At 48.9% G+C, this 27303-nt stretch overlaps 1 protein-coding gene and 1 long non-coding RNA gene across 3 annotated transcripts; one reads left to right on the top strand and one right to left on the bottom strand.

Moving 5' to 3' along the window:
• Nucleotides 1–322: 322 nt before the first annotated feature.
• Nucleotides 323–15000, top strand: SERPINA11 (serpin family A member 11). 2 transcript variants are annotated; one of them, XM_040478144.1, is made up of 5 exons: nt 323–448; nt 3944–4589; nt 9598–9871; nt 12628–12775; nt 14657–15000. In XM_040478144.1, exons 2-5 carry the CDS (start codon nt 3947–3949, stop codon nt 14858–14860), a joined length of 1269 nt encoding a protein of 422 aa, XP_040334078.1. In that variant the 5' UTR covers nt 323–448; nt 3944–3946; the 3' UTR covers nt 14861–15000. The 2 variants fall into 2 exon arrangements, with proteins under 2 accessions (XP_040334078.1, XP_040334079.1); XM_040478145.1 differs by lacking the exon at nt 323–448 and adding an exon at nt 1399–1551.
• On the bottom strand, nt 7447–26008 carry LOC121032241 (uncharacterized). Its single transcript, XR_005791160.1, has 3 exons — nt 25426–26008; nt 23241–23326; nt 7447–7572 (listed from the first exon to the last, which is right to left on the bottom strand). It is a non-coding gene; the product is annotated as an uncharacterized LOC121032241 (long non-coding RNA).
• Between the last annotated feature and the right edge of the window lie 1295 nt (nt 26009–27303).

Below are 27303 nucleotides of genomic sequence, written 5' to 3'. Positions count from 1 at the left end.
TGTGTGTGTTCAAGGGGTGCAGCCTGATGGTCGGGTTTACGCATGTGGTGAAATGATGACCCCAACAGGAGGCGTTAGCGTCTCGCATTCTTATCGTGAGGGTGATCTGGAAAGCACGCTGTCCGGAACCCACAAAACACCCGTGATGGTTCAGCAGCAACCGCATCGCAACCCCTGCTGTCATCACAGGTATCGGGATATCCTCAAGGGGAGTTGGGTCCGGAATCATGACTCACTGTTTGTAGGGCAGGCAGGCAGGACAGAGCCTTCAAAAAAAAAAAAAAAAAAACAGGTCCCTTCCTGTTCGCCGCGCACAGTCTTTGCACTGTTCCAGGAATGGACCTGGCAAATATTGACCAGGGCGCTGTGACCCTCCGACACCATTTCCTGTGGGTAGGAAGCCACGCGGTGCTGACGACCCGGGGCCCCCAGCCCAGGGAGCTTTGCTGTGAGTACCTGACTTATGCAGGGGTGGCTCTGCCCCTCTCTCTCCCTCCCTGTCCCTCTCTGTCCCTCCCCCCTCCCCCTCCTCTGGCTTTGGCAGCAGGGAGAGGAGAAATGAGGCCCCTGAAGGAAAAATACGATGATGTACTGCTTCTGAGCTTTAAGTCGGAACTCCAGGTTTCAAGTGACCTTTTATGGAAAGCTTGGTCATCAGAAATTTTGAGAGAGGAACTCCCAGTATTCCTGGGAGAGACAAGAAAGCAGAGTAACACAGCCCAAAGCAAGATGACAACGTTGCTGCAGCAAATTTACTAGAGACTCGGTTGTAGCAAAAGGCTTGAGCTTCAGAGCCCTTGTCTGGGATCCGAACCACCCTCCAGCCACTTAACAGGTGCCTATCTTGAGCCTGCGTCCAGTGTCCCCATAGGCACAAGAAGGCACCAATACCTGTGTCTTAAGGCTCTCATACGGATTCAATCTAGTGCCACGCACCGCTGGCACTTAGGCTGGCCACTCTTCGCTGCCTGTGACTGTTTGGGCATTTCGAGAGCTTTCTCTCCCACCCAACTCCAATAGCACCCCCTTCTCCAGTCTCTGAGATGCTCCAAAAAAATAGCGGATCCCCCTGCATTTGAGAATACACCTGGCTGGGAGGAGGCTGTGATGCACCAGATATAACATCCCCACACAAAATAAACAATAAGTGGGAATATCATCATTAATTACTGGAGTTCTTAGTTTTCCCCTGGGATCTTTCTGGAAGAGAAATAAAGAAACAGATTAGGTATAATTACACCCAGCTTCTGTAGAAAGCAGTGACAATTCAATTGCACGCTTCCTACATGTCGGGTGTTTCACACACGGTATGCCTTGTAATCCTTAAGTGACTCCGCCTCCGGAAGGTGGGCATTGTCCTTTGCATTTTGCAAATGCAGACACTGCCGGTCAGAGAGTTTTCCTTCCCACAGTGGGATCCACAGATCCCACAGTGAGATACTGCAGAGCCTTAATTCAAACCCAAGCCCTCCCTCAGACTTTTCATCCTCTTGGGGAAATAGAACCTTCTACAAGTCTGGCGATCCTTGGGGTGCAGAAGGGTAGAAAACGGTGAGTTCAGCAGGATAAAAAGAACCAACCAGTTTTATTACAGCTGTATTTCTTTTTTTTTTTTTTAATGTCTATTTATTTTTGAGAGAGAAGGAGAAAGCGTGCTAGTGGGGGAGGGGCAGAGAGACGGGGACAGAGGATCGGAAGCGAAGCACAGAACCCAATGTGGGACTCAAACTCACAAGCCAAGAGATCGTGACCTGAGCTGACGTCGGACGCTTGCTGACTGAGCCACCCAGGTGCCCCATGGCAGCTGTATTCCTGATTTTCTCCAGGAGCAAACTGATTTTTAAATTGTTTGACTTCCCAGCATGAATGGAACCCGACGTTAAGGGAGCCCACCAGAGCTTTGGAGGAGGGAGGGAGGTCACGGCCTTGGGAAATCGCCCGCAGTACTTTGTCCAGCAAAGTTTCAACATAACTGATAATCAGGCTGTACTGGTCCCTCCCAACAACCGGCCTTTGGGGCATTTAGGGCCCCAAGTGCTATAAACCGTCTAAAAATACGATCTCTCCCACACCACCGTGGCATCTGTAAGGGCTCCAGAAAACATTGGTTTGCGCAAACGGTGCCGATTAAGACACAAATGTGGGGCGCCTGGGAGACTCAGTCGGTTGAGCGTCAGACTGCGGCTCAGGTCGCGACCTCACCGTTCGTGGGTTCGAGCCCCGCGTCGGGCTCTGTGCTGACGGCTCGGAGCCTGGAGCCTCCTTCAGATTCTGTGGTTCCCTCTCTCTCTCTGCCCCTCCCCCCCTCAAAAATAAATTAAAAACATTTTTTTTAAAAAGACACAAATGTTATCAAGATAGAGGAGCACCAAGAATCGTGTGGTCAGTGGAAGGGTCAGTTCTGAAGGGAGCAGGGGGACGACACTGTCCTTATTGAGGATATTGAGGTCCGGGGGAGAGAGGGGGAGGGCTCCAAGTGGCCATGTGACAGTGTGTGCACTGTGAAGATGTGCAGTGTGTGCGTGGAAACCCTGAAAGGGCACTAGACGAGGGTCAGAATGAGGAGAGATCAGCCACGTCTATGCTGCAGTGTCACCTCGAGCTGGAGCTCCGTTCCATCCCCTGAGGAAGGAGTCTCCTGCCCCTGCACCACTTTGACTCCCTGGAAGTAGCTCGAAGGCTTCTCTGGCACATTCTATAACCTGAAGTATAAGAGAGACAGTATTCATTTCCTAGGGCTGCTGCCACAAAGCACCACACCCCGGGGGGTCTCAATGACAGACAGGTATGGCCCCACCATCATGGCGCCCGGAAGTCCAAGATCAAGGCGTCGCAGTAGACCACTTCCTTCCGAGGCTGGGAGGGAGAACCTGCTTCAGGCTCCTCCCCGAGCTGTTGGGGGTTTGCTGGCCACCTCTGGCATCCTCGGCTGTAGGAGCATCACCCCGATCTCTGCCTTTGTCTCCACAGGGCCGTCTCCCTGTGTGCGAGTCTGTGCCAAGTGTCTCCTTTGTAGAAGGACACCAATCATATTAGATCGGGCCCATCTAATGACTTCGTCTTAACTAATTGTACCTCAACTACATTGCCAAACAAGATCGCATTCTGAGACACTGGGGAGTAGAGCTTCGAGCTATGAATTTGGGGGGTGCACAATTCAACACAGGTCAATAGGCATCTTCCCTAACCCTCTGCATCAATTAAGATACAGCTGCTGCATGTGACAAGGGCTGCATGTGACAGCTGCTGCTTCAGACAGCAAGTCTGATGGAGATAGAGTCGGTCTGTGCTCCCGGGCTCCGTCCACGCCTCGTGGGTGGCCCGCATCCACCGGGCCCCCGTGACTCACCACCACATCAGCACCCCAGCTAATGAAAACCCCAAACACTGGCGAACACTCCCCTTTCCTTGGGGACCTGACCCAGGAGTGCCTCCCATCATCCTCTCCCTTCCAACGGGCAAGGGTGGAAGTTGATGTGGCCACACCTCGGTGCTAGCAAGGCCCAGCGTCCCTCACTGTCACAGTGTCCTGAACATCTGCTCCGTAGTCACCCCAATCCTTGAAAGGTGATGAGTGATTCAAAGAAATACTTGAAAGAAGAAAAAGAAAGGAAAAAGGAAGGAAGGAGGAGGTGGGGAGGGAGGTCGCAGGTGGGGGGAGAGAGGAAGAGAGAATAAACCAGGGAAGTTTCTTTTTATAGCCCAAGTCCTTTTGTCAACAAAACCTTGTAGACGTATTAATAGTCAAGCAGATTTAGGGCAGCTCTTCAGACTTGGGGGAAAGCGACAGAGCCCCGCCGGCTCACCTTCCACCTCGTCCTCTGCAGGGCCCCTCATGACACCTATGCGGGGTACAGCTTGGGTGTGAGGCTCACTGGGCGAGCAACGGGGACCCTGAGGTTCCGGATGCGGTAGAATGGTGTGTTCACTGTCTTGTTTTCAGAGGATGGGTCCAGCTTGGCTGTGGCTGCTGGGAGCAGCGATCCTGCCCTCTGTCCATTGTCGGCCCTTTCCTGCCCATGGAGATAAGAGTCCGGGGGCGCCTCCAGCCCCCAGTGATCAGCTGTCCGTGCCAGCCCCCGCCTACCGCAAAATCACACCGACCATCACCAACTTTGCCTTGCGCTTGTACAAGCAGCTGGCCGCGGAAGCCTCGGGCAACATCTTCTTCTCCCCAGTGAGCATCTCTGCCACCCTGGCCCTGCTCTCTCTGGGGGCCCAGGCTGACACCCCGACTCAGATCCTGGAGGGCCTTGGCTTCAACCTCACGGAGATCTCGGAAGCGGACATCCACCGGGGTTTCCAGAGCCTCATCCACACCCTTGACCTGCCCAGCCCCAAACTTGAACTGAAGGTAGGCAACTCCTTGTTTCTGGACAAGCAGCTAAAGCCTCGGCAGCACTTTTTGGACACCGTCCGGGAGCTGTACGGAGCGTTTGCTTTTTCTGCCAACTTCACAGATTCCGCCACGACCAGGAGGCAGATTAACGAGTACGTGAGAAAGCAGACGTACGGGCAGGTGGCGGACTGCCTGCAGGAGTTCACGCGAGACACGCTCATGGTTGTCCTGAATTACATCTTCTTCAAAGGTGAGGGCTGGCTCGGGCCGAATCCCTTCTGCCTCCTTGCCCCTGAAAGGCACCTGTCTTGAAGTCTTGCAGCGGCTCCAAATATTTAAAGCGTCTTAGATGACTACTTCTTGACTTATCGACATTTGTTCGCTCTTGCCATTTCCTTCTGTTCAGTTTTTACTTATTTTTTGTTATACACCCTATCATACTCTCCTAGGAATAACTCCTTTTTTAGAAAAATTTTAGTTTTTATATGACTGTCTATCTTGAGCATAGACAAATTTTTTTAATGTTTATTTCTGAGAGAGAGCGAGAGATAGAGTGCGAGGTGGGGGGGGGGGGGGAGCAGAGAGAGAGGGAGACACAGAATGCGAAGCAGGCTCCGGGCTCTGAGCTGTCAGCACAGAGTCCGGTGCGAGGCTCGATCCCATGAACCGCGAGATCCTGACCCGAGCCGAAGTCAGACGTTCAACCGACTGAGCCACCCAGGCGCTCCCGAGCATAGAAAAGTGTATAGCATATTAAAACCACCATATACTCCCCCGCCAAGAATGGATGTTTACATTTTACCATTGGCTTCAGATTTTTATTTTATTTTTTTAAAAAATGCAATGTTGCAGGTAGAGTTCACCTCCTTTTGCACCCTTCCCTGGTCCCGTTTCCTCCCAGAAGCAACCACTGTCCTATGTGTTCTAAATTTTACCAGAATTGTATCATCCTGTACATATTACCTCGGGCTTATGTTCTAGTGCCCTCACCACATCTTAATTTGTGTGAACAGCTTATTAGCCCATTGTGACTGCCGTGTGAACACTCGCTCCCTGTAGGGCTCATTTCTTCTACTCGGGTTATTTCCTGACTTAGTAGCATGTATCTCGATTGTGATACTAGGAAAGTGAACTCCTCCATTGTTTTAAACTCAGGTCCATTCAGATGTTTGTTTTTACCTGATGTTTGTGTCTCTTCCGGGATCCACGTTACGCTGGATCGCCACGTCATTGGGGGCTCCTCTGGACTGTGACGGTGTCTCAGACTTTCCTTGCTTGTAATGACCTTGCCAGTTTCGAACAGTGCCGGCGAGGTACTTGGTAGCGTGTCTGTAAGTTGAGACTTGCTTGTTTTTCTCGTGATTAAAACTGGGGTAACGGGACGTGGAGAGGAGGGCCACACAGGGGAAGGGCCATTCTTATCGCATCACGCCAAGGATACGTACTCTCGGCGTGACTTACCGCTGTTGATGTTGACTTGGACCATCCGGCTAAGGTCACGGCCATCATATTTCTCTGTTGTAAAGTAACCCTTTTCCGAATCGCCAGACTGTGCTCTTTGGAGGAAGTCACCGTGCCCATCCCACACTTCGGGAGTGGGAAGTTATGTTCCCTCTCCTTGAGAAAGGAGGACCTACCTCAATTATTTGGAATTCTTCGGTATGGAAGATTTTTCTCTTCTGTCACATTTATTTATTCAATCATTTGCTCACATCATTAGGGACTCAAGGGTATGCATTTCATATTCTGGGTTGCAATCGACTAATACTTAGTTTTGTCGCTTAAAATTTTCTGGCACTGATCATCAGGAGAACTTTTCAGTTGGTTCCTTGATATGCCCCCATCATTGCTGATTTTCCTTCCTTTCTGGAGCACTTCCTTGCTTTCTGGCAGGACACCTCAAGCTCATCTTTTATAACTCCCGCCCCACCCCACCCCACCCCCACCCCAGAAAACGTCTCTGTCTCTCCATGCTGCCATCTAGCTGATTCCTTCCGCCCAATTTCCCTTTTACTAATTACCTCAAAAGCCATTGCTGCTTATTACTTCAAACCCGTCCACTGAATTCTCAATCTCACTGACTGTATTTTCGCCTCGAGGTCTCAGTTTTTCAAGACCTATTGTTTTGTCCCAGTGGCCCATCTGATGAATTTTAGTCCTTCCGTTTTTTTAACACACTTTTCAAAATGTCTTTCGGATTATTCCATTATCTGGAGATCTCGAGCTGTGAATTCTTGGGTTCGTTACCCCAACTGCTTCTCTTTCAGGAGAGGATTGAGATTTTCAGCTTTGAGCTCATCTTCAGTGGAAATTCTCTTTTTGTGAGTTTCTTACGGCCTGTTGTGGCAAGGTCTCTGGGAGACAATTTCACATTTGCCTCTGGTTCCCCTGGTTCTATTTTAATTTCTAGGTTGGGGAGTCCCTGCACCGAATGAGTAATAACAACAAAGAACCCAGAGCAGGTGACTCCTCCCATCTACCCCCAGCCTGGGAATGCGGTGACCTATCCTACCTCATCCCTGGGCTGCTTGACAGAGTTTTGCAATCCAGTCTTCCCGGACGGGGAAGGGATTGCCTTTCGTAGCTTTTGACTATTTGCAGAGAGATCGGTCCCAAGCGTGGTCCTGAATTTTATTTATTTCCCCTGAGAAGGCATTAAGTACCACCCCTGAAGGGCTGTATCTGATTCTGATAACCCCTGAGCCAAATGACTTCCAAATCAGAGACACACATTCCTGCTTTGTATCTGGAAGCTTTGAGTCTTGTTGTTGAACTCAGTTATTTATTTATTTATTTACTTACTTATTTTTCCATTAGAGCAGACAAAGGAAGAGCTGGGAGAGGGGACTTACTTGAGTTTCTTCTTGGGGAACAGTGCTTGTGGCAGGTGACAGCATGGGGACCCAGGCGAGACCGGCACTTGCAGCAGATGACCTTGTCATAGTCCTGGGCCAGCTGGCGGTGGGAAGGCCCAGCGATGCCACCTCCCAGGTGACACAGCGAGCACAGGGTGACTCTTCCTGGACATCGTAGCCTGAGAGAGGACGGCCATCCTCCAGCTGTTTGCCCGCAAAAATTAGATGCCCCCCTTGTCTTGGAGTTTTGGCTTTGACATTCTCAGGGGTGTCACTGGGCTCGACCGTGATGGTGATGGGCCTGCCAGTCAAGGTCTTCACAAAGCTCTGCCTCTCTGCATCTGCCACAAGGCCACGGCCCCCAAACCACTCAGCCGCCTAGTCAAAGGGAAAGAGAGGTCAAGTATGTTTAAAATGTTTGCCGAGTGAATGATTTCAAGTCGAACTTAGGTCTCGTTTTGAGGCCTCTAGGAATGGTATTCATTAATTTGTTTTCAAATATACATCGAAATTAGTCAGAGAAAGACAAATACCGTATGACTTCACTCTTATGTGGAATTTAGGATACAAAACAGATGAACACAAGGAAGAGAAGCGAAAATAATATAAAAACAATATAAAAATAATATAAAAACAAGGCGGGCAAAACACAGCAGACTCTCATGTTTAAATCAGAGAACAAACTGAGGGCTGCTGGAGGGCTTGTAGGTGGGGGGATGGGCTCAACGGGCCAGGAGCATTAAGGAAGACACTTGGTGGGGTGAGCACTGGGTGTGACACATAGGGGATGAATCTCAGGAATCTATTCCTGAAATCATCATTGCACTATATGCTAACTTGGATGTAAATTTAAAAATAAATAAATTAATGAATGAATGAATTAAATATACATCAAGTACTTACTACGTTTCAGGGACTTTGTTAGTGTCTTGGGGAACTCTATGAATAAGATAGAGTTTTCCTATCCTTATGTAGCTCATAGTCCCAGGAGAGCTGGAAATGAGTAAAAAGGCAATTGCAACTCAATGGGAAAGTAAGTTCTGCTTGAGTCGGCATGGGTGCCATGGAGTTCTCGAAAGGTACAGTTTTCCAGACTTGGGGAGTGTGGGAAGGCTTCCTGGAAGAGAAGGCATCTAAGCCGAGACATGAAGAGTGAGTTGGATTTACTCAAGCCAAGAGGTGGGGAAAAGAGGGTTCAGGTTGAAAGCCCAGTGCGTGCAGAGGTCCAAGGAAAAGAAAAAACTGTGGCACTTTCAAGGAACTGAAATGAATTTAGTCGGACTAGAACACAGAACACAAGAGCGGAGTGCCTGGGGGACAGTACCAAGAGTTGCGATTAAAGGATAAGCAGGAACTGTGTGGAGAATTCTAGGATTTACCTGTAGGATACCAGAATTACCAAGAAGTTTGAAGCAGTGGCGTGGCATGATCACATCTGTTTTAAAACGATCAGTCTGGCTACAATCTGGAAAATGGTTTGGAGGAGAGGAAGGGTGGGAGAACAGAGACTGGTCAGGAGGTTCTCGAAGGGCTCCAAAGTAAGGAAGGTGGCCGCTTTGGATAAAGTTGCAGCCTTGGAGGCGGAATCGGCAATACTTGGCCACTGATGGGATGTGGGCGAGAGGGACAGGATGAGCCAGCTTCCCATCACCAAGACCAGGGCTCTCAGGAGGCCAAGTCCGGAGGCTGTGGTGCGTGGAGACCGTAAGGAGAAAGAGAGGATACTGCACACGTGGACAAGGCTGTGACCCACAGATGCCACATTTCTTGTGTCTTAATGAGCTTTTTGGCATGATACGTAACATTTTATTAACTGAAATCTTTCTCCTTTTTCAACCTGAGTATTAGGAAGTTCAGAGGTGGCGGGGGGGCTCTTGACCTTCTCTGTAGGAGATTGTTTAGCGTGGCAGTGAAGGGTCAAGTCAGTGTTTGCAAAGAACATGAGCTGTGGAGCCGGTCAAGTTCTAGTCCCTGTTCTACCACCTAATGGCTCTGCAAATTGGGTATGCTTCTATAAATTCCCAGGGACTCAGCTTCTCGTTGCTGACATGGAGATCCTAATACTTGTTTAATATGAATGTTCATGCAAGTGTAAAGAGATAATGCCTTGCACATGGAAGGTGGTTAATAGATAGAAGAACCTTTTAGCTTCTTGAAAGTTACATTGCTCTGAAATGGAACAAAATCGTAGACCATTGGAGCTTAAGTGCTGGGGGGCTCACTCTGGCAGCTGAGCCGGCCCAAAATTCTGGCCCCCTGATTCTGTATCCACACCACTTCTCTGCCTTATATTTACATACACCCCAAGAGGAAATCACCAAACCAGTGCGGCTTAGTACGTGTCTGCCCACAGTTGCTCTCTTGGAGTGTGTTCTCATAGTTTTGTGGATTTTGTGTCCTAAGCTAAGTGGAAGCATCCTTTCGATCGCTACCAGACCCAGAAGCAAGAAAGCTTCTTTGTGGACGAGCGGACCTCCCTCCGCATTCCCATGATGCACCAGAAGGAAATGCACAGATTCCTCTATGACCAGGAAATGGCTTGCACCGTCCTGCAGATAGAATACAGTGGAAACGCCCTGGCCCTGCTGATCCTCCCCGACCCAGGGAAAATGGAGCAGGTGGAGGCAGCTCTGGAGCCAGAGACCCTGAGAAAATGGGATCGATGGCTTCTGCCCAGGTAAGTGTCAGAGCAGAAGGACCCCGGCAGACTTGATTCAAGAATCCAGGCCGGCCTTGATCAATGCCAACTGCAAAAGCCCAACCCCTAGGTTTGGCTCATTATTCTGCCTTTCAACTAACCTATGTGGGTTTGGGGCAATTTTCTTGCCTTTTGGGTCTCCAACTGCCGCAAATGTAAAATGAGGTCATAATAACTGTCCCCATTGGGTTGCTTGGAAGATTGATCAAGTTAATACATATAAAGTCCTGAGACTGGTCACGATAAGTGCTCAGCAGGCATGCATCATTCGTATCCCTTCCCGAGGGTTTCTCTGGCCAACTTGTCCTTCCTCTGGTTTCTCCCTTTTTTCCAAATGATTTACCACCAGAATGTAGCGAAGTGTAGGCAAAAAAAAAAATCAGATGAAGGACAATTATTAAGAATACTTATGACTCCCACAGAACAGTGTATATTTCTCAAAAGAGCTCCTACTTTTTTTAGTTTACTTAAAAATTCATTTGACCAAAACGTAGAAGGAAGGGATACCACTACCTGTGACCCAGTTGCGAGAATCTCCATGAACAGTGTAGGTTTTGTTTAGGTGCCCAATCTGCTAGTGCACCTGCTGGGTGGTGTAATGCTGAATAAACAGGAGTGAGGGATTCTGTTTTCTTCTCTCTCTGTCCCTCCCCCCACCCTCACTCTCTGTCTCTCAAAATAGACGAACTTAGAAAAGGAAAGAGAGTATCTGTTCTCTCTCTCAATTCGGTGGGTGGACTGGGCTCGGCCGAGTGGTTCTCACTTGGGGTTTTCCTGCACTAGAGTCAGATGCTGGCTGGGGCTAGAGCATTGAAGCCTCAGGTGTCTCCTGGGCCAGCTGTCTCCTCAGATAAGGGCTGAACAGGTGTCTCTCTCTCTCTGTGCAGCGTCTCCAGGAGACTAGCTTGGTCTCCTGCACGGCAGCTTGGTGCAGCTGATGTTGTTATATGGCAGCTCAGGTCTCCGGGAAGGGGTGTTCCAAAAGACAGGCAGCGAAAATTCCTGCTCTTTTAAGATCTGGGCTCCAAAGTGTCTCTTCTGGCATATTCTTTTGGCCGGAGCAGTCACGGAGCCCACCCTGGTGTGGGGGGAGGGTGCATATACCAAAACTCCTGATGGCCAACTTGAAGTTCTAATACACCATCACTTGGTAGGTACCCTGTAGGTGCCCACAGGAGCCTCCCCTCAGCTCCCCAACTGTACTGAGGGGTAGGAAAAGGTGTTTGTGTTTGGGCAGAGATTCAAGTACCAAGTAAAAGAGACAGAGGTCAAGGACCTCTGCCCTTGAGAGGACAAGAAGAGAATAGCCCTGTTGTCTATGAATCCACATAGCTGTGGCCGGTTTCTGATTCCAGCCCCATATTTTCAAGCTCCTCTGGGGTGAGCCTGTCCCTTCCCCCCAGCACAGAAGGAAATACCATAGCATCTTCTAGACCAACAGATTTTCCCTCCAGAACGTCTGTTTTGACCTCTCGCTCTGACTTTCACGAAGCAAGACCAACTGAAGTTATTTTTCTAAACCTCGGACGCCCCCTGTTCCTGGTTCTCGGGCCAGAAAGTTATGATACCACAGCAACACTGGGCGGCTTTCCGACACGAATAGTTCAGACTGCCAGGCCTCCCTCCGTTCAGCTGTGAGGAAGGTTCACTTGCCCAGGGGACTCGGGCTCACTGGTACCTGTTCATTCCTCATTGATGTGGGTCGAACACCTGCTGTGTGTTGGGCTCTCAGCCAGACACCCCTCTGCTAGACTCGACTCAGACCCCTTCATGGGCTGGGCCTGCCCTCAGGTCTCCCTGTGGACAGTTCGCCGAGTGGGCCGAGATAGCCTTGTTTTCTGTTTCCCACGACCTTCCCCTGCTCTTTGCTGTTCAACCCTTGACTTCCAACTGCCTCGTACTCCCACTGGGCATCCGGACACTCCTATTGCCGCAGAAGTTAACTGGCAAGGACGTGATCAGCAGCTTTAGGGTCTGGATTCATCAGAAGCAAAGGTTTCCAAGCGGGTTCTTACCTAGCCCAGCTTGCAGGTGCCCTGCTCTGGCAACAGTCAAGCAATAATCGAGAAGAAGAATCCCAAGAATGGAAGGACAGACTTACTCAGTGTCAAAGGAGACTTGTGACTTTACCACGGGCAGGGTGCTGATCTGATGGCAAAGGCCAGTCGTAGGGCAGAGATTGGCCCACATCCTACACACGCTTTCGGTCATAAGATCCTCACGATGGCCCGAGGCCCAGACAGGAAGAGCTGACATTGGCTTGTATTAGGGGGTTGTCAGCAGACGGATTCAGGATTCAGTTCTGAAGCGGGGCCGGCAGAACCTGATGATCAATTGGATATGGAGGCGGGAGAATGTTAGCAGTATTTACCTTGCGTGGCTGTTATTTGAATTTGATCAGTTAAGCCTTGTGAAATCCCTTGCCCGATGTAGAAAGTCCTCCAAAAACGTGCCTGAGATGAGGACACATGGCCATGCTGGGAGTCTTCTCAGATCCAAACACAGGAGGGCTGAGGAGATCACAAGAGGTCTGGAAAGGTCCGAAGAGGAGGGAGCTGCAGGGGGGGTGGGGGGGGTGGAATGTTCTCGCACCGCAGGGAATATTGTGGTAGGACCGGCTCCCCCTCACCCTGGAAAACGCTTCTCCCTCCCAAAGCTGGAGACAGCCTACAGACCGGGCGGGAGCAGCACAGTTAATGAGACCACACCACCTCTCTGTCTGATTCTCCCTGCAGCCTGTTGGATTTACACCTGCCAAGGTTTTCCATTTCTGGAACATACCACCTTGAAGAAATACTTCCCCACATTGGTCTCACCAACATCTTCAACCTAGAAGCTGACTTATCAGGAATCACTGAGCAGCTCAACAAAACCATCTCCCGGGTAAGGTGGTAAACGTGGACGGAGGGGACAGTCTTTTCTCCTTTCAAGTGTGCGTTTGAAAGTCAAGTTTCCCTTTCCTTTTCCTATTCTGGGTCTGGATCGCAATCTACAAGGCTTATTTTCAGGGGCAGCGCTCTTTCCACCTCTCCGCCCTATCCTTCGGAGCAGGGACACCGAGTCCTGAAGAGACACGCACTAGGGGTCATCCACAGTGCCAGAATTTTCCCAGGTGTGGGAAAAGCTTTGCCTTCGTTCCCCATACTTCTGCAAGGGCAGGCATTGAAACTCCATCTGTCTTTGTTATAGTTAGAGAGAGTAGTGGGGCATGAATACAAAAATGTATCCATCAGCCTTGCTGCAGAGACCCGTAAGCCCCAAATCTCAGTGCATTATGGTGACAGTGGCTTACTTCCTGTCTACGGTACATGTCAGAGGTATGTTACTACCACAGGGCTGTGGACTTACTTCACACTGCGTCTCCCTTCCAGGATGCAAGAGAAAAGAGAAGTCCCTATTGGGGACATGCCATTCCCACGGTGATGGGAAAAAAGCAAGAGAAACTGTGTGATCGCTCTCCGCGTTTCTCTTCGCTGTGGCCTATGTCAAGGCCCCTCACGTGCTGCTGGCCAAAGCAAGTCCCGTAGTCAAGATGGCCATCAGTGGGGTGGGTCTGTGTTCTCTTCCAGAAGGAGGCCATTGGTAGTCACAAGGCATGGGTGGGGATCCATGACTCTCTACCAGGAAGAGAGAGTTAACCACTGGGAATAACCATGCAATTTTCCTTCCCTGCTCTATCTTTTATGTTTTAGGAGAGAGTCATTAATTGTCGCTTGAGTCTTTGTTATAATTTTTTTTTTTGAGAGAGAGAGAAAAGACGGAAGTGAGTGAGGGGCAGAGAAAGAGAGAATCCCAGGCAGGGCAGAGGGAGAGAGAGAGAAGCAGGGCTCACACAAAGCAGGGCTCGAGCTCACCCAAAGCTGGGCTTGTGCTCACCCGATGTGGGACTCGAACTCACGAACCGTGAGATTATGACCCGAGCTGAAGTCAGAGGCTTAACGACACCCAGGCACTCTTTGCTACAAACTTCATAAGGAAAGCATTCTGTCTTTTGCTTGGGAAAGATCAGCTGAGATCAGGAATGTAAAACAAGGCAACAGGGAGTGTGTGCACGGGAGTGTGTGTGTGCACGGGAGTGTGTACGTGCATGTGTGTGAACAAGAAGGAAAAGAAATAACTTGGCTTTTTAAAGGACTTATTTCTCAGTGTATCCCTTCATAGAACTTTTCAGAAGTGAAAGGGATTGTCAAGGCCAAAATTTTTCAACTTTTTTTTAAAGCCTCAGAATCCTTTCTTCCGAAGAAACTGTGTGACAATGAGGGTTAAAAAAAAAAAAAAAAAAAAAAAAAGGAATCTTCTCACAGAGGAGGATAGAAGGTTTGGCACATCAGACAACCCGGTTCCCGGAGCTCATGTTAAAAACCAGTGATTTAGGCTGAGCAGGTCGTTATAGAGAAGAGGCGACCGAGGCTTAGAGAATGTGCGTGCAGCTCGGAGCGGAAAATGGCCCTCAGCTCGTGCCGCCTGTGCCCAGATGCTTCTGTCATGCTCCCAGAACTTGCCGTTGGGAGTTTGCGGCCAGGTTCACGCTCGGCCCGGCTCAAACCCATCTGTCTTCTGCCAGAGAGCAAACAGCACCATCAAGGCCAGCCCCCGGGATGTGGAAGAGGGAAAAAGCAAGAAAAACAAAGGCTGCGGTTGCCTCCTTGGAAGGCGCCTGAGGGGGTGACTCTACGTCCATCTCCCTAGAACCACACCAGGTGGGATCTGTCCCCTGAAAGCGCCCGGGGCTGATGCTGTCCCTGTCCCCTTCCCCCCCTCCAGGTGTCACACAAGGCGGCAGTGGACATGAACGTGTGGGGAACCAGGGCAGCAGCTGCCTCGGGCCTGCTCTCTCAGCCTCAGGCTCTGAACACAACTTGGGCCCCACAGGCACGTTTCAACAGGCCTTTCCTGGTGCTCTTTTGGGAGGTGACCACTCAGAGTTTGCTCTTCCTGGGGAAAGTCGTCAACCCGGCTGCAGGCTGACCGTAGTGGGAGGCCGGGTGGCGGTTTGTCTGCCCCGGAACAATCAGGAAGGCCGGCGGATGGGCAGCCTGCACCGTGGGCTGCCATGAGGAGCAGTTACTCAGTGTGCAAAGATCCCAATAAATCTTGGTTTTTGTGAACATTGGGTTTTGGGTTTTGTGAACATTGAGGTGTAATGTTTACAAGGGAAGGTCGGCATGCAGAGCAGCCTTGAGCCGTATGGCCTACGATCTCCCTAGACCGTGATTGGATGGTCAAAAACGAACACGGCTCATGCGGTACCCACCCCCCCACCATGGGAGATGCCCACCACTCCTTCCATCACAGCGGGTCTTTCCTGAGGGTCCCAGGAAAAGGCACAAAGGACATCAGAAGGAATGGGGCGCTTTCTCCCTTCACGGTGGCTGACCTCGGCTCTACCGCCAAGTGAGGCCGTCCTGAAATGTCAGGGCCCCGGTGTCAGGGATGAGATCACTTTCAGAGGAGATTGGGGCCAGGGCAGGGGCTCCAAATCACGCTCTGTGGAAAGAAAGGGGGCGGGGTGAGGATGGCCAGTGCAATAATGGGCCAATGCAGCATGGGCGGTCAAATGCCCAAGGGCAAGATGAAAGAAAGTGCGAGGGTCAACATGGCCGGGTGGGCACAAACGTGGTCTGTGGGATGCACTGGGGAGCCATAACCAGTTGCAATGGAGCCTCTTTAGCGGTTGGAGGCTCCCTCCACTGCCACAAGCGCCCCTCCAGTCTCAAGGAGGCATCTGTCTGAATCTACTGGGGGAACCCAAAGGATGTCAACCTAGCTGCACATATGTGCCACGCATGTGACAAGACTCATCCCCATAGTGAAGTTGGTACCAAGACCTAGAGGGTAGCTGCAGGTGGTTCACATCTAGGAAGGAGTCATCGCAACAAGTGTCATTGGAAGAAGTACTCCCATCCACACCCTAGGAAGGTCAGACTTGAGTTGGATCCTGAAAACCAGGTAAACCACAAATAAAAGGTAAGAAGGTAAGACAGTTTGGGGGAGGGTGGAGACCCTCTATGGGTAAGGGCCCCTGGAGAAAGGAAAGAAAGGGTATGCTCTGATAAAAAAGAGAGAGAGAGACCCAGTTTTGCAGTAATAGAAAGTTCAAGAAGGGTGACAGTGGAAGGTAATGCCGGAGAGGTATTTGGCGTCAAAGGTTGGAGGCTTTAGATGCCAGATAAGAAGCGTGGACTTCATCCTGCAGACGGTGGGGAATAGCTGTGGGCCAGCGAGCAGATGTGGATGCGGACAAAGTGTAACTGCGAAAATCATCTGAGAGCTGAGTATAGATAAGACCCAGGGTAGTGAGACCAGGGTGGGGGCCGGCAGGGAAAATGCCGCACCAGGGTCCACCCGACCACATGCCCTGTCCTGGCCCATATCCCTCCTCTGACAGACCACCAGCACACAAGTCCCCTGTCCCAGCCAGACCCCTGTGGCCCTCGGCACCTCCCCACCCTACACTCCCTGCCTATTGGTCCTGTGGACACGACTTCTCTTATTAGAAAGGAAGGAATCCCAGAGAGCCCACCCCATGCCCTGGGCAATCTAACACACGCCATATCTTTCTGTTGCTTTGAACTAGACATTGAGTACTAGCTACCTTCAAACGCTTGAAGATCTGCCAAAACCCTCTCCAACTGTGGAATTGGCTCCTGCGGAAGTAAGTGACTAATTTTCCTGGGGGCACGCAAGTCAGAGATGTTAAAGGAAGAGCTTCCTGAATCGAACATTTTATATTAGGTCAGACATTCTGGAAGATTCTGAGTGAAGTCGAGAACCTGATGAACATGGGTCTCATGCCATGGGGCTCACAGACTCCCAGGAGAGATAGACTCTGGACAAGTACTTCTATTAAAGCGTGTGGGCAACTATTTCTTGGCTACATGCAGGGCTGTTGGGACACACGTACTCCCTGCTACCTCAGAGCCGTACTGAACGCTTGCTGTGTGCCAGGCACCTCTAGTTAGGCCCGGGAACAGAGCAGTGAACAGAGCAAACAGTAAGCCCAGCCCATAGGACTTACTTTCTAGGACAAATGTTTGCCCCAATGCCTCATGCTGAATGTGTGACAGGGGCACTGTCCTGCCCTGGCTGTCCACCTAAGCAAGAAAACCCTCCCCCCGAGTTAGAAGAAGGGGTGACCAAAGCCCGCTTGAAGGGCTCTGCCCTGGACCCCCTTACTCCTGGACTCACACAACGTCGTTAGAAAGTAGGTGTGGTAGCCCAGCCTTCTCCTGTGTGGACGGAGAGCCAAAGATGAGAGCACATCCTTCAACTGACATTTTAACCCACGGGGTCTGCGCACATGGGCAAAGTTCCCGAACTCAGCTTGTGGGCCACCAGCTTGAAATCTTACCAAACGTTCAGGCTCCTAAATATCCAAATAACAGCAGGATACCCCGGGCTGAGAAGTCCACCCACTTCAGTACCAAACAGAGTACAATGAATGAGGCGACACTGACTCTTGCGCACCCCTGCCGGTGCCTCCATTAACGCCACGTTTGAGAGTGAAATCTTTCTCAAATTAATTGGGACCCCTCACATCATGGCGACCCTCAGCCTACATTTTATCACCCACTACTTACACGGAAAGAAACAGTGAGAGAGAAAGATGTCGATCCCACACCTACTCCCCCATCGTCAAAGGCTAGTCCTGCCCCCCTGCTGGTTACAGAGGGTCCTAGATGCACCCTAGGAGCACGTCCGTGCACCCTCTTCTCTCCTGAGGCTGGGCTCAGGAGTTGTGGGAGGGGAGAGTTGCCAGATAATCCACACGATACCCAGATAAACTTGAATTTCCACAAATACTCGTTTAGTATAAGTATATCCCGGGCAGTGTTTGGGATACACTTCCACTAAAGAAATTTTTGTTGTTGTGTACGTAATACTCAAGTTATTTGAACAGGGGGCCCTATATTTTTATTGTAAATCAGGCCACCCAGGGCAGGGTATATATGGTCCACACTCACGGGAGGATCGGAAGAAAAGCAAGTTCATCAAGCTGAAGGGAAGGCTAGCCAGGGCACCAGGGTGGCAGGAGCAGTGAGTTTGGTCAAAAGAGGATTCAGAGAAGAGAGAACCGTGAGATGGCTCCAGCTCAGCACCCCGGTGTCTGCTGTGTAAGCGAACCCAGGTTGGTCTGCTAAGGGGTTGGAGACATCTGGTTCAGGTGCCACCAACACCGAGGTTGATAGCCAGCCTATGACAAAACTGTGAGGCCACCTAGACCAGTAGCCCAGCTGACCCACCAGCTGACTGTCGATGCTGAGCCGCGCCAAGGTCAGCCCGGCTCGGCCCGGGGCCAGAACCACTCGGCTGGCCTGCAGGTTCCTGAGCTAACTCCCGGATGGTTTGTTATGCAGCATAGGTAACCAACGCAAAGAGGGGGTGTTGGGACTTGGGAATTCCAGACGGAGAAGGCAGTGTGACAGGTTGAGGGTCCGAGCGCCCCAATTTTCTGAGTTCTCCCCAGTCCTCTCCCCAAGGACTGACACAGCAGGTTTCAAGGTCCCTGCTCATGCCTTCCATCTCAGGAATCTTCCAGCCCTGGAGAGCCAACTCAGCCGGGGAAAGAACCTGGCTCATGGGCAACCAACGCTCCACTGGCTGACTGCCCATGAGTAGCGTGGCCTGGACCAATCAAGGCCTTCCTGGCAATTTGTCAGAGCGCTGTGGGTTAGAGCTGCAAGGTCATGGGTCTCTAAAGGCCACGGAAAAGCAGAAGGATGCTTAGAAGAAACGGAGTAGACGCACAGAGAGACGCAGAGTGGCCCAGGAGAGAGAAGGGGGGGAGAGTGGCCCTTCTCGCTCTCAGCACGGCACCGGGAATTTGCTGGTGATCTCTGGGTCTAGGGAGCTGAAGACCCTCACGCCAGAACCTTCTCTCCTGCTTGAGCTCCGCCTCAACGCCGGTTCCTTTCTCTGCACTGATTGACTTTCCTTGTCTGCAGTAACCCCATTACCGGGGGGATACCTACCAGACCAAGACTAGGCCCCTGCCTCCCAAATTCTGCTTCATAAAGAATTCAGGTTTATGGACTGAATATAGTTGAGGAAAGGCCACGTCAAATCCCTCATAATAGAATTGCACTTTAGGAATGACTTCAGCTAATCAATTAAACTTAAAAATATGTTTTGAGTTCCTAATGTGCATAGGCAGCGTATTCGTTCAGTCAATGACGCATTCACTCATTCGTTTGTTTAGAAACTACTCATTGAGTACCTGCCATTTGCCAGGTAGTGCTGGAGGTCCCAAGGTTGTAGGGGAGAACAAAATAGGGCACTGTTGTCATGTTCCCAAAACGGATTGTGTGACACACAGGTCCCCTAAGGAGCTCTATGAAAAGCTTAAATCTAAATAACTTTGGGGGGCACCTCATTAGGTACCTCCCTCTTAAAGATTTTAAATGCAGGGCGCCTGGGTGGCTCAGTAGGTTAGGCGGCCGACTTCAGCTCAGGTCATGATCTCGCGGTCTGTGGGTTCGAGCCCCGCGTCGGGCTCTGTGCTGGCAGCTCGGAGCCTGGAGCCTGCTTCCGATTCTGTGTCCCCCCCCCCCACTCTCTGCCCCTCCCCTGCTTGCTCTGTGTGTGTGCATCTCTCTCTCTCAAAAATAATAAACATTAAAAAATTTTTTTAATTAAAAAAAAGATTTTAAATGCATAATCATGTCAAAGGCACAGATAAGTCCTGCAGTAAGAAACTTGTTTTGCTTTCTTTAGTCCAGTACTTACCAAGGACATTGGATCACGGGAATATTTTTTTCCTATGAAACTTCTTTGCATGCCACAGATTGGGGGCTCTGTGTGACCCACTCTAAGGAATGGCACTCTGTGGTCTGCGTTGTCTGTATCTAGAGTCTTCTTTTTTTTCTTTCTCCTTCCTTCTCTCCTCCCTCCACCCATTTTCTTTAAAGAAACATCTGAGGCCAAAAGACATAGTGGTTCTGCCCAAGGTCACTTGGGACTCACGGGAAAACCTGGACTAAGCCGGGTGCCTTCCCAGCATAGACTAGCAGGCACCATTAGAAACGCTCACCCTATACATAGGAAAACTAAAACAGCAGCCACCTCTGCCCTGCATTAAGTGAAAGGCACCGGTTTGAGATATGACGGGGTTTGAGAGGCAGGCGAGAGAATCCTCCGGGTTGATGGAGAAAGGAAACCAAAGAGGGACGGAGTCCCTTCTTGGGGAAGTTCAACTCTGCATCCGGCCAGACTCTTCATCCGCGCATGCTCAGTGATGCTCTGCACCGGGGATACAGAGGCGGGTCCCCAGGGGCAGGGGGCGCTCGAGAGCCAGAGCAGGTTGAATGAATTGGCAGATGGGCCGGGAGTCAGGGGCGCTGTTGGAGAATCAGAGCCCCTGGAGTCAGGACTGGGCCCGAAGGACAGGGACGCAGCCACAAGTGCCCTGTCGCCGAGTGATGGAGTGAGCGTCCCCATCGTGGCCACCACCACTGGGCCTCGCTGTTAGTGCCTGCCGCCTTTCGCGTGCTGCAGGAGACATGCTTGGCTCAGATGTCTCCACCCAAGGCAGCGCCCTCTCTCTGGGGTCACCCCCCAAGCCGAAGCCGGAGTCCCTGAGGCTGGGAGCGCTCAGGAAGCTCCCTCCAGGCCTCACGCGTGAGAGAAACCAGACAGAACCCGCAGGACACCCCGTCTCCAGTTCCCACCAGCCTAGAGGCTGAATCCCCACCTGCAGCACTGGGCTCCTCCAAGCTTGTGGGGCTATACGTGTCTCTGAAGGTCACAGTTTCCTTGTCATCTTGGCCTCCTTGGAAAGGGGCTCCAAATCTAAGCTTCTTCCGACAAGATTTGAGGCTGTTTACAGAACGAAACAGTATGAAAGAAGGTATCTCAAAATGAAAAATAATGATAAGAAAGGCCATTTTAAAGAGTCTGAAAAATGCAGAAATAAATGTTGGCACTCATTTATATCATCCACACTGTGCACTGAATTCAGTTAGAAGATCTTGGCTCTTGAAACAAAGGGAAATATGTGACCTACATAGCTTTTAGTGACAAGAGACAGCATGGATGTTTGTGGGCATAAAACGCTTTCATCGTCTCTTCCTGGAATCCAGCGCTGATTGAATTGGGCTTTATATTGGCACCATGCTTTCTGTTCTGATTTTAAAAGACACAGAAGTATTGTTCAAGTGAGTGACACCTTGAATGGCTCCAAAAAGATCAAGGGTACGCCACGGATGTCTGACTTAGCGTGATGAGATAAGACCGTCCGAACAATGGGGCTTTGAATTTGAAGTTCAGGTTTCAGGTGATCGGGACAAATAGGAAGCTAAATCGGGGTGCAGATTTTTCAGTGTCCACTAAGACACTTCCGCTCCCCCAGAGGGCTCTTCCTGAGGACTAACGTGCCCTGTAGCTAGATGAGTAAGACACTTAATGTCATCAATTGTACGGTTTAGCAAAGGAGAAGACAGACAGAGCTGCTCTGCCAACAATAAGATTTTCAAGCCCCTCTACAAAAGCTGCCTTTATTAATGTTTAGTTCCATGAATCATACATGCCCATTATACACACTTCGTAAAAGCCATAAAAGCAATATGAAAAATAAAATGTAGTCCCTCAAAAACCCACCACCCAGACTGAGTCCCATTAGCCTTTTATTATACGTTTTTCTTATGTAAATACATTCAGGCTGAAATAGATGCGCACACACACACACACACACACACACACTGAAATGGACCCCTTCTAGACACACTGCTCCTTAAACATTTTTTAGACATAATAATGTCTTGTTTTAATAACTGTATAATCTTCCAAATTTTAGGTGTGCCATAAGTTTTTAGTTTGAAAATTCTCTTTTAATGGGCTTCTCCGTTGTTTCCAAATTCTAAAAACACCAAGATGCATACCCTTTAACTCTAGAGGTAGAATTCAAGTTGCTCACTTAAAGGACATGCAGATTACAGGATGCCGAAGCATCTTCATTCAGATTACCTTCCCCGAAAGTTGTTACCCGATCAACTGGATAGCCATAGGCTATTTGAACCGTGATCTTTTGTAAATCGAACTCTCATATACACATGGATCTGTTTCCTGAATCTCTTGGCTAGAATGAAGCGTCTGTGGTTTTGAGCCCTGGTACCTTATGTGCTAATACAGTGGTTTTACTTCATGGAGCAAAGTGTCCTGTGTGATTTTTCTAGGATTTCTTAAAAACAAAATGAGCCTTCTAGATGAATTTTAGAATCTTTTTGTCAGAACCAGGAAGAGTTCTGCTGGAATGTGGATAGGAATTATATTGAATCCATAAATCAATCTCGAAGAAATTTATACCCTATAACATGTAGAGTCTTCCCATCTAAGAACAAGAAGAAGCTCTTCTTACCCTTATCTTTATGCTGAGGTTTTCTTTATGCTGATTCTTTCTTTCCTAAAACTCCTGCCCATTTCTTATTCTTATCATCCATGGGCATACTGTACGTTTTGTTGCTTTTGTGCATAAGACCTTTTCTTCCATCCGATGACTGCCTTTTATGCCATATACAGGAAAACTACAGGCTCACATCTCAACTGACCACCTCCATGAACATTTTGAACATGATGATTGCATCCAACAACTTTCCAGGCTTTCTCTTGGCTCTGCCGTCACGATAACGCATGGCGTCTGCATATAATGAGTATTCTGTTGCCTCACCCAGTGTATTCTGCTCAGGGCCGGAGATGGAAGGAAGAGACTTGAAATTTGGATTTGCAAACGGGCTGGGGGCAGAGTTGAGCAGCTATCTCAGCAAAAGGTAGCCTCGGCTGGAATGTTCTAAGATTGGATTTTTTACTGTCCTGGCCCAAAGCCTCCAAGTCTTCTAGATTCATCTGCACCTGTAGACATGTGTGATTTTTGTGCACAAAAGAGCTCCTGATTAAGTTTCCTCCCCCCCCCCCCCCATCACATGAACTCTGGTAGCCTCTGAGCCCCCTTGCCCCTTGTCCTGAGACAGCCACCCTCCCTTCCAGATGGAGGATGCCCAGCTGCGCTCCGCTGAGCTCCCCGGCCCCTCCTGCCCCTAGGGTGTGTTTCGGGACAGCTGACTGTTGTTTCCACCATGTGCTCTGTCAATGTGAAGCTTTGCTTTCTTTAAGTGGTCTGTGGGGTCTCGGACAGAGCGGGAAGAGGTTCAAGACCAGGAGGCTTTCCCTCATTTTCTCTTGGATCTTGTTCTACCTGAACGCAACGGTGAGATTTCAGGCCGCAGTAAGTATCTTGGAAGAATCACGCTCGGGGGGGTGGGTGTTGAGACCTGGCATGACTGATGTTTTAAATACTGTCTCCCCACCTGCTTCTTTCTGTTGGTTCCCAATTCTATAGCCAGGGCCTCTTACTCACTTTGCTTTTCATTGTCTGTTCCTTCTACTCTCAACGAGAGGAGCTCCAGAAAATCCCTTACAAAAAGAATCATCATTTCCATTATCCTGGAGTGGAAAAAGGAAAAAAAAAGCGGCATGCAGATTGTGCAAGTCGTCTAGAGAACAAAAACGCATGGCTTTTCCCTCCAGTTCTAAGAATTGGGCAAGTCATTAAAAATAACTGAAAACCATCAAAATTTCTGAGAAGTACGCTGCTTCAACTCTTTCACATATACACACATATATAACTGCACATACATATATAATCACACACATATATATATAACCACACATATATATAACCACACACACATACACACACATATACACACATATATATAACCGCACATATATATATAACCACACACACACATATATAAATGCACATATGTATATACATACACACACACACACACACACACACACAGTAAAAGCTTGGATTGCGAGTAACTTGTTCTGCGAGTGTTCCGCAAGACGATCAAACATTTCTAATAAACTTCAGCTTGATAAATGAGCGATGTCTTGCAATACGAGTAGTACATGATGCCGAATGTCACATGATCACCACTGAGCCAAAGGTTCTCCGTGTCTCTCACCGCAGCATTGTGGGTGATCATCTCCCATGCTCGGTTGCTTGGTCTCAGGCCCCGGTGCTTGGCAGAAATCAGTGATCCGAAATCAGTTTTTCAGAATGCTGGAAGGTGCCCACAACGGGCACTAGTGTATTTTTTGTGGAGAGTCCTTTGCTTTTCCTGTGGAGAGTCCTTTGCTTTTCCATCCAAGAGTGAGCTTAGGGATGCTTTGTTTCATTCTAGGTCAGGCTGCCTGCGGATAGAGACCCTTTCCTCTGCTGCCTTATTGCCAGTTACGTTAAATACAGTATATGACAAGAGTTTATTAGCACCGTACTGTAGTTAACACCGATGCAAGCGTATACCACGGCCCCCACACAGAAGATTCCATTGATAGGTAGCAGATTCCTATCTATCCAGATAGAAAGATTCCACTGATAGATGGCAGTGATTCCGTTAGTGATCATGAAAGTCATCCTACACAATAACCCTCCTCTCTCTCGTCTCCCTCACACCAGCCATGAAGGTTTTCAAAGGTAAGTGCAAGTTCATTTGTTTATTTTTCTTTGTATTTTATATTTTCTTTATTATTAATTATTATTATTTATTCTTTATATTTCTTTATTATTATATTTATTATTAATATTATTTATTATATATATTAAAGTATTCTATCATTTTCTACGAGTATTTTTGGGTTGTAGAAATGAATCATCTGAGTTTCCATTATTTCTTATGGGGAAATTCACTGTGATAATCAAGCGCTTTGGATTGCAAGCACGTTTCCAGAACAAATTATGCTTGCAAAATATATGTGTGTGTGTGTGTGTGTGTTATATAATCGTACACACTCATATATAACACTTAAATCCCAGCTCCTCTCTTTACTATGTAACTTTGCAAAATTACTTACACTTTCCTTTTTGTTTTTTGATGTTCACTTATTTTTGAGAAAGAGAGAGAGAGCGTAAGCAGGGGAGGAGCAGACAGAGGGGGACAGAGGATCCAAAGCAGACTCTGTGCTGACAGCAGAAGACCCAACGTGGGGCTCGAACTCACAAACCCTGAGATCATGATCTGAGCTGAAGTTGGACACTTAACTGACTAAGCCACCCAGGCGCCCCTGGAAAGTTAAACTTTCTAAAATGTTTTAATGTTTATTATTTTTGAGAAAGAGACAGACAGAGGGCGAGTGGCAGAGGGGCAGAGAGGGGCAACACAGAATCCGAAGCAGGCTCCAGGTTCTGAGCTGTCAGCACAGAGCCCGATGAGGGGCTCAAACCCACGAACCGTGAGATCATGACCTCAGCTGAAGTCAGATACCTAACCGACTGAGCCGCCCAGGTGTCCCAGGTACTTAAACTTTCTGAGCCTCTGTTTTCCTCACGTGTAAAATGGGTATAATAATGTCTCTGTTTTATTAACAGTCCTAATAACGGACTCCTTTGAGCGCTAAGTATTGTCCAGCACTTTCCCAGGCACTTTGCATGCAGTATCTCACTTAATCCCCACAATAATTTCGGACATAGCTGTGATCAGCACCTCCCCTTTACAGGTAAAAGAACAGAAGCTCGAGACAGTTCCATAACTTACCACTGCAGCTCAGGGCCCTAGCAAACACACTCGGAGATTTGCATGCAGGAAGCATATTGGCCAACGCTCTCGGGAACAATCCCGGCAAAGAAGATGCGTACCGAAGACCGTCCTGCAGACCGCAGAGAGAATCACATCGTAGAAGCAGAAAGCATCTCGGCTTACTCCAGGGCAGCTCACTGCCATCATGACAGGAGAAAGGCATTTTTCTCTGTGGATATTTGGAGGTTGTGTGGGATTTTACAAGCAGATTCTCTGCGGAAGAACCGGTTGGAGACGATGAGGGATATGTTACATGACACGACCCCCGAGCACAAATTCATCTAATTCATCCGAGGTCTTCCCACAACAGTGTTCTTATAAAAGCAACCCATTGTCTGTTCCTCAGGCAGTTGCTTGAGAAGATTATTTAGAGCGTTTAATTGATGTATTTTGATGCTTTTCACCTGAGATGGTAACTGATGATATGTTCGTCCATCTTTACTACGTGTTCAATCTTGGGCGGATAATACTAAAATAATTTTATAGCACTGAAAAAGACGGGAGAGAAAGTTAAGGGAATTGGAAAATAGGTCGGAAGAAAGTCTCCCGGGTACGGAACGGAGAGATAAAGCTAAAAATACAAAGAGGGGTCAATGGATATAAACAGTGCCATCAGAAAGGCTAAGATACACATAACTGAAGTCAGAGAGACAGAAAAGAGAAAATGGACAGAAGCACGTCTTAATAATGGCTAAGAATTGGGGCGCCTGGGTGGCTCAGTCGGTTAAGCAGCGGAATTTGGCGCAGGTCACGATCTCACGGTCCGTGAGTTCGAGCCCTGTGCTGACAGCTCGGAGCCTGGAGCCCGCTTCAGATTCTGTGTCTCCCTCTCTCTCTGCCCCTCCCCCACTAGCACTCTGTCTCTATCAAAAGTAAACATTAAAATTTTTTTAAAAATAATAATAATGGCTAAGAATCTTTCAGAACTGATGCGAGACATCACTTGCAAAATTGAAGATACCTAATAAATCCCCAGGAGAATTAAATTCAAAAACAAGAAGAAGAAAAGAAATCCAAACACAAGTGCAGCATCGTTTTCAATTGCAGGCAATAAACACAAAGATAACTTTTTCAAGCAGCCCAGGTGGTGTGGTCACATTATTTTCAAGAGGACACCGGCCTCGCGTGTTTCAAGGACCCCTGTGCACACCAGAAGGCAATGGGAACAGATAGAGGATGTCATGAAAATAACTGCTGATGAAGAAAGGAGAATCCTCTCAACCAGTCACAATATCCTTCCAGGATGAAGGTGAAATCAAATGGCTTCTGAGGAGGAAAAGCAGAGAGAATTTGCCAAGAGCAAACCCCACTAAGAGCAAGGATAAGCAAGGGGGAAGGTCAAATGCGGGAAGGACTGGAGAAGGCAAACCAGCAAACATGTGGGCTTACCTAAGTAAACATGGCTGTGTGCAATTATAATAATGTAACTGAATAATGTTTACATGGATTTGCAAGTACACAACGACAACCACAGCTGGTGTGTTAGGACAGAGGTCTGTGAAATGCAGGCGTTCTAAGTCCCTTGTATTATCCAGGAGGAGGGTCAAAGTACTACTTAGTGCTTTTCCTCGGTAAATCAAGGAACATGCTCCAGTTTTAGGACGAGCGCTAATAAGTAGTCCAAGTGTTTGTCTTCCAATTTAGCAAGGAAAAATAACATAATAAAAATATCAACCCTGGGGAGCCTGGGTGGTTCCGTCGGTTGGACATCCGACTCTTTGATTGTGGCGCAGGTCGTGATCTCACGGTCGTGAGATTAAGCCTTGCATCAGGCTCCACATTGAGCGTGGAGACTCCTTAGCATTCGCTCTCTCCCTCGCCCTCTGCCCCTCCCCC

This window comes from Herpailurus yagouaroundi, unplaced genomic scaffold (genome assembly GCF_014898765.1).
Source record: "Herpailurus yagouaroundi ecotype Mexico unplaced genomic scaffold, PumYag 141, whole genome shotgun sequence".
NCBI classification, from domain to species: Eukaryota; Metazoa; Chordata; class Mammalia; order Carnivora; family Felidae; genus Herpailurus; species Herpailurus yagouaroundi.
Note: the sequence above shows the minus strand (reverse complement) of the source record. Positions and strands in the feature narration are given on the sequence as shown.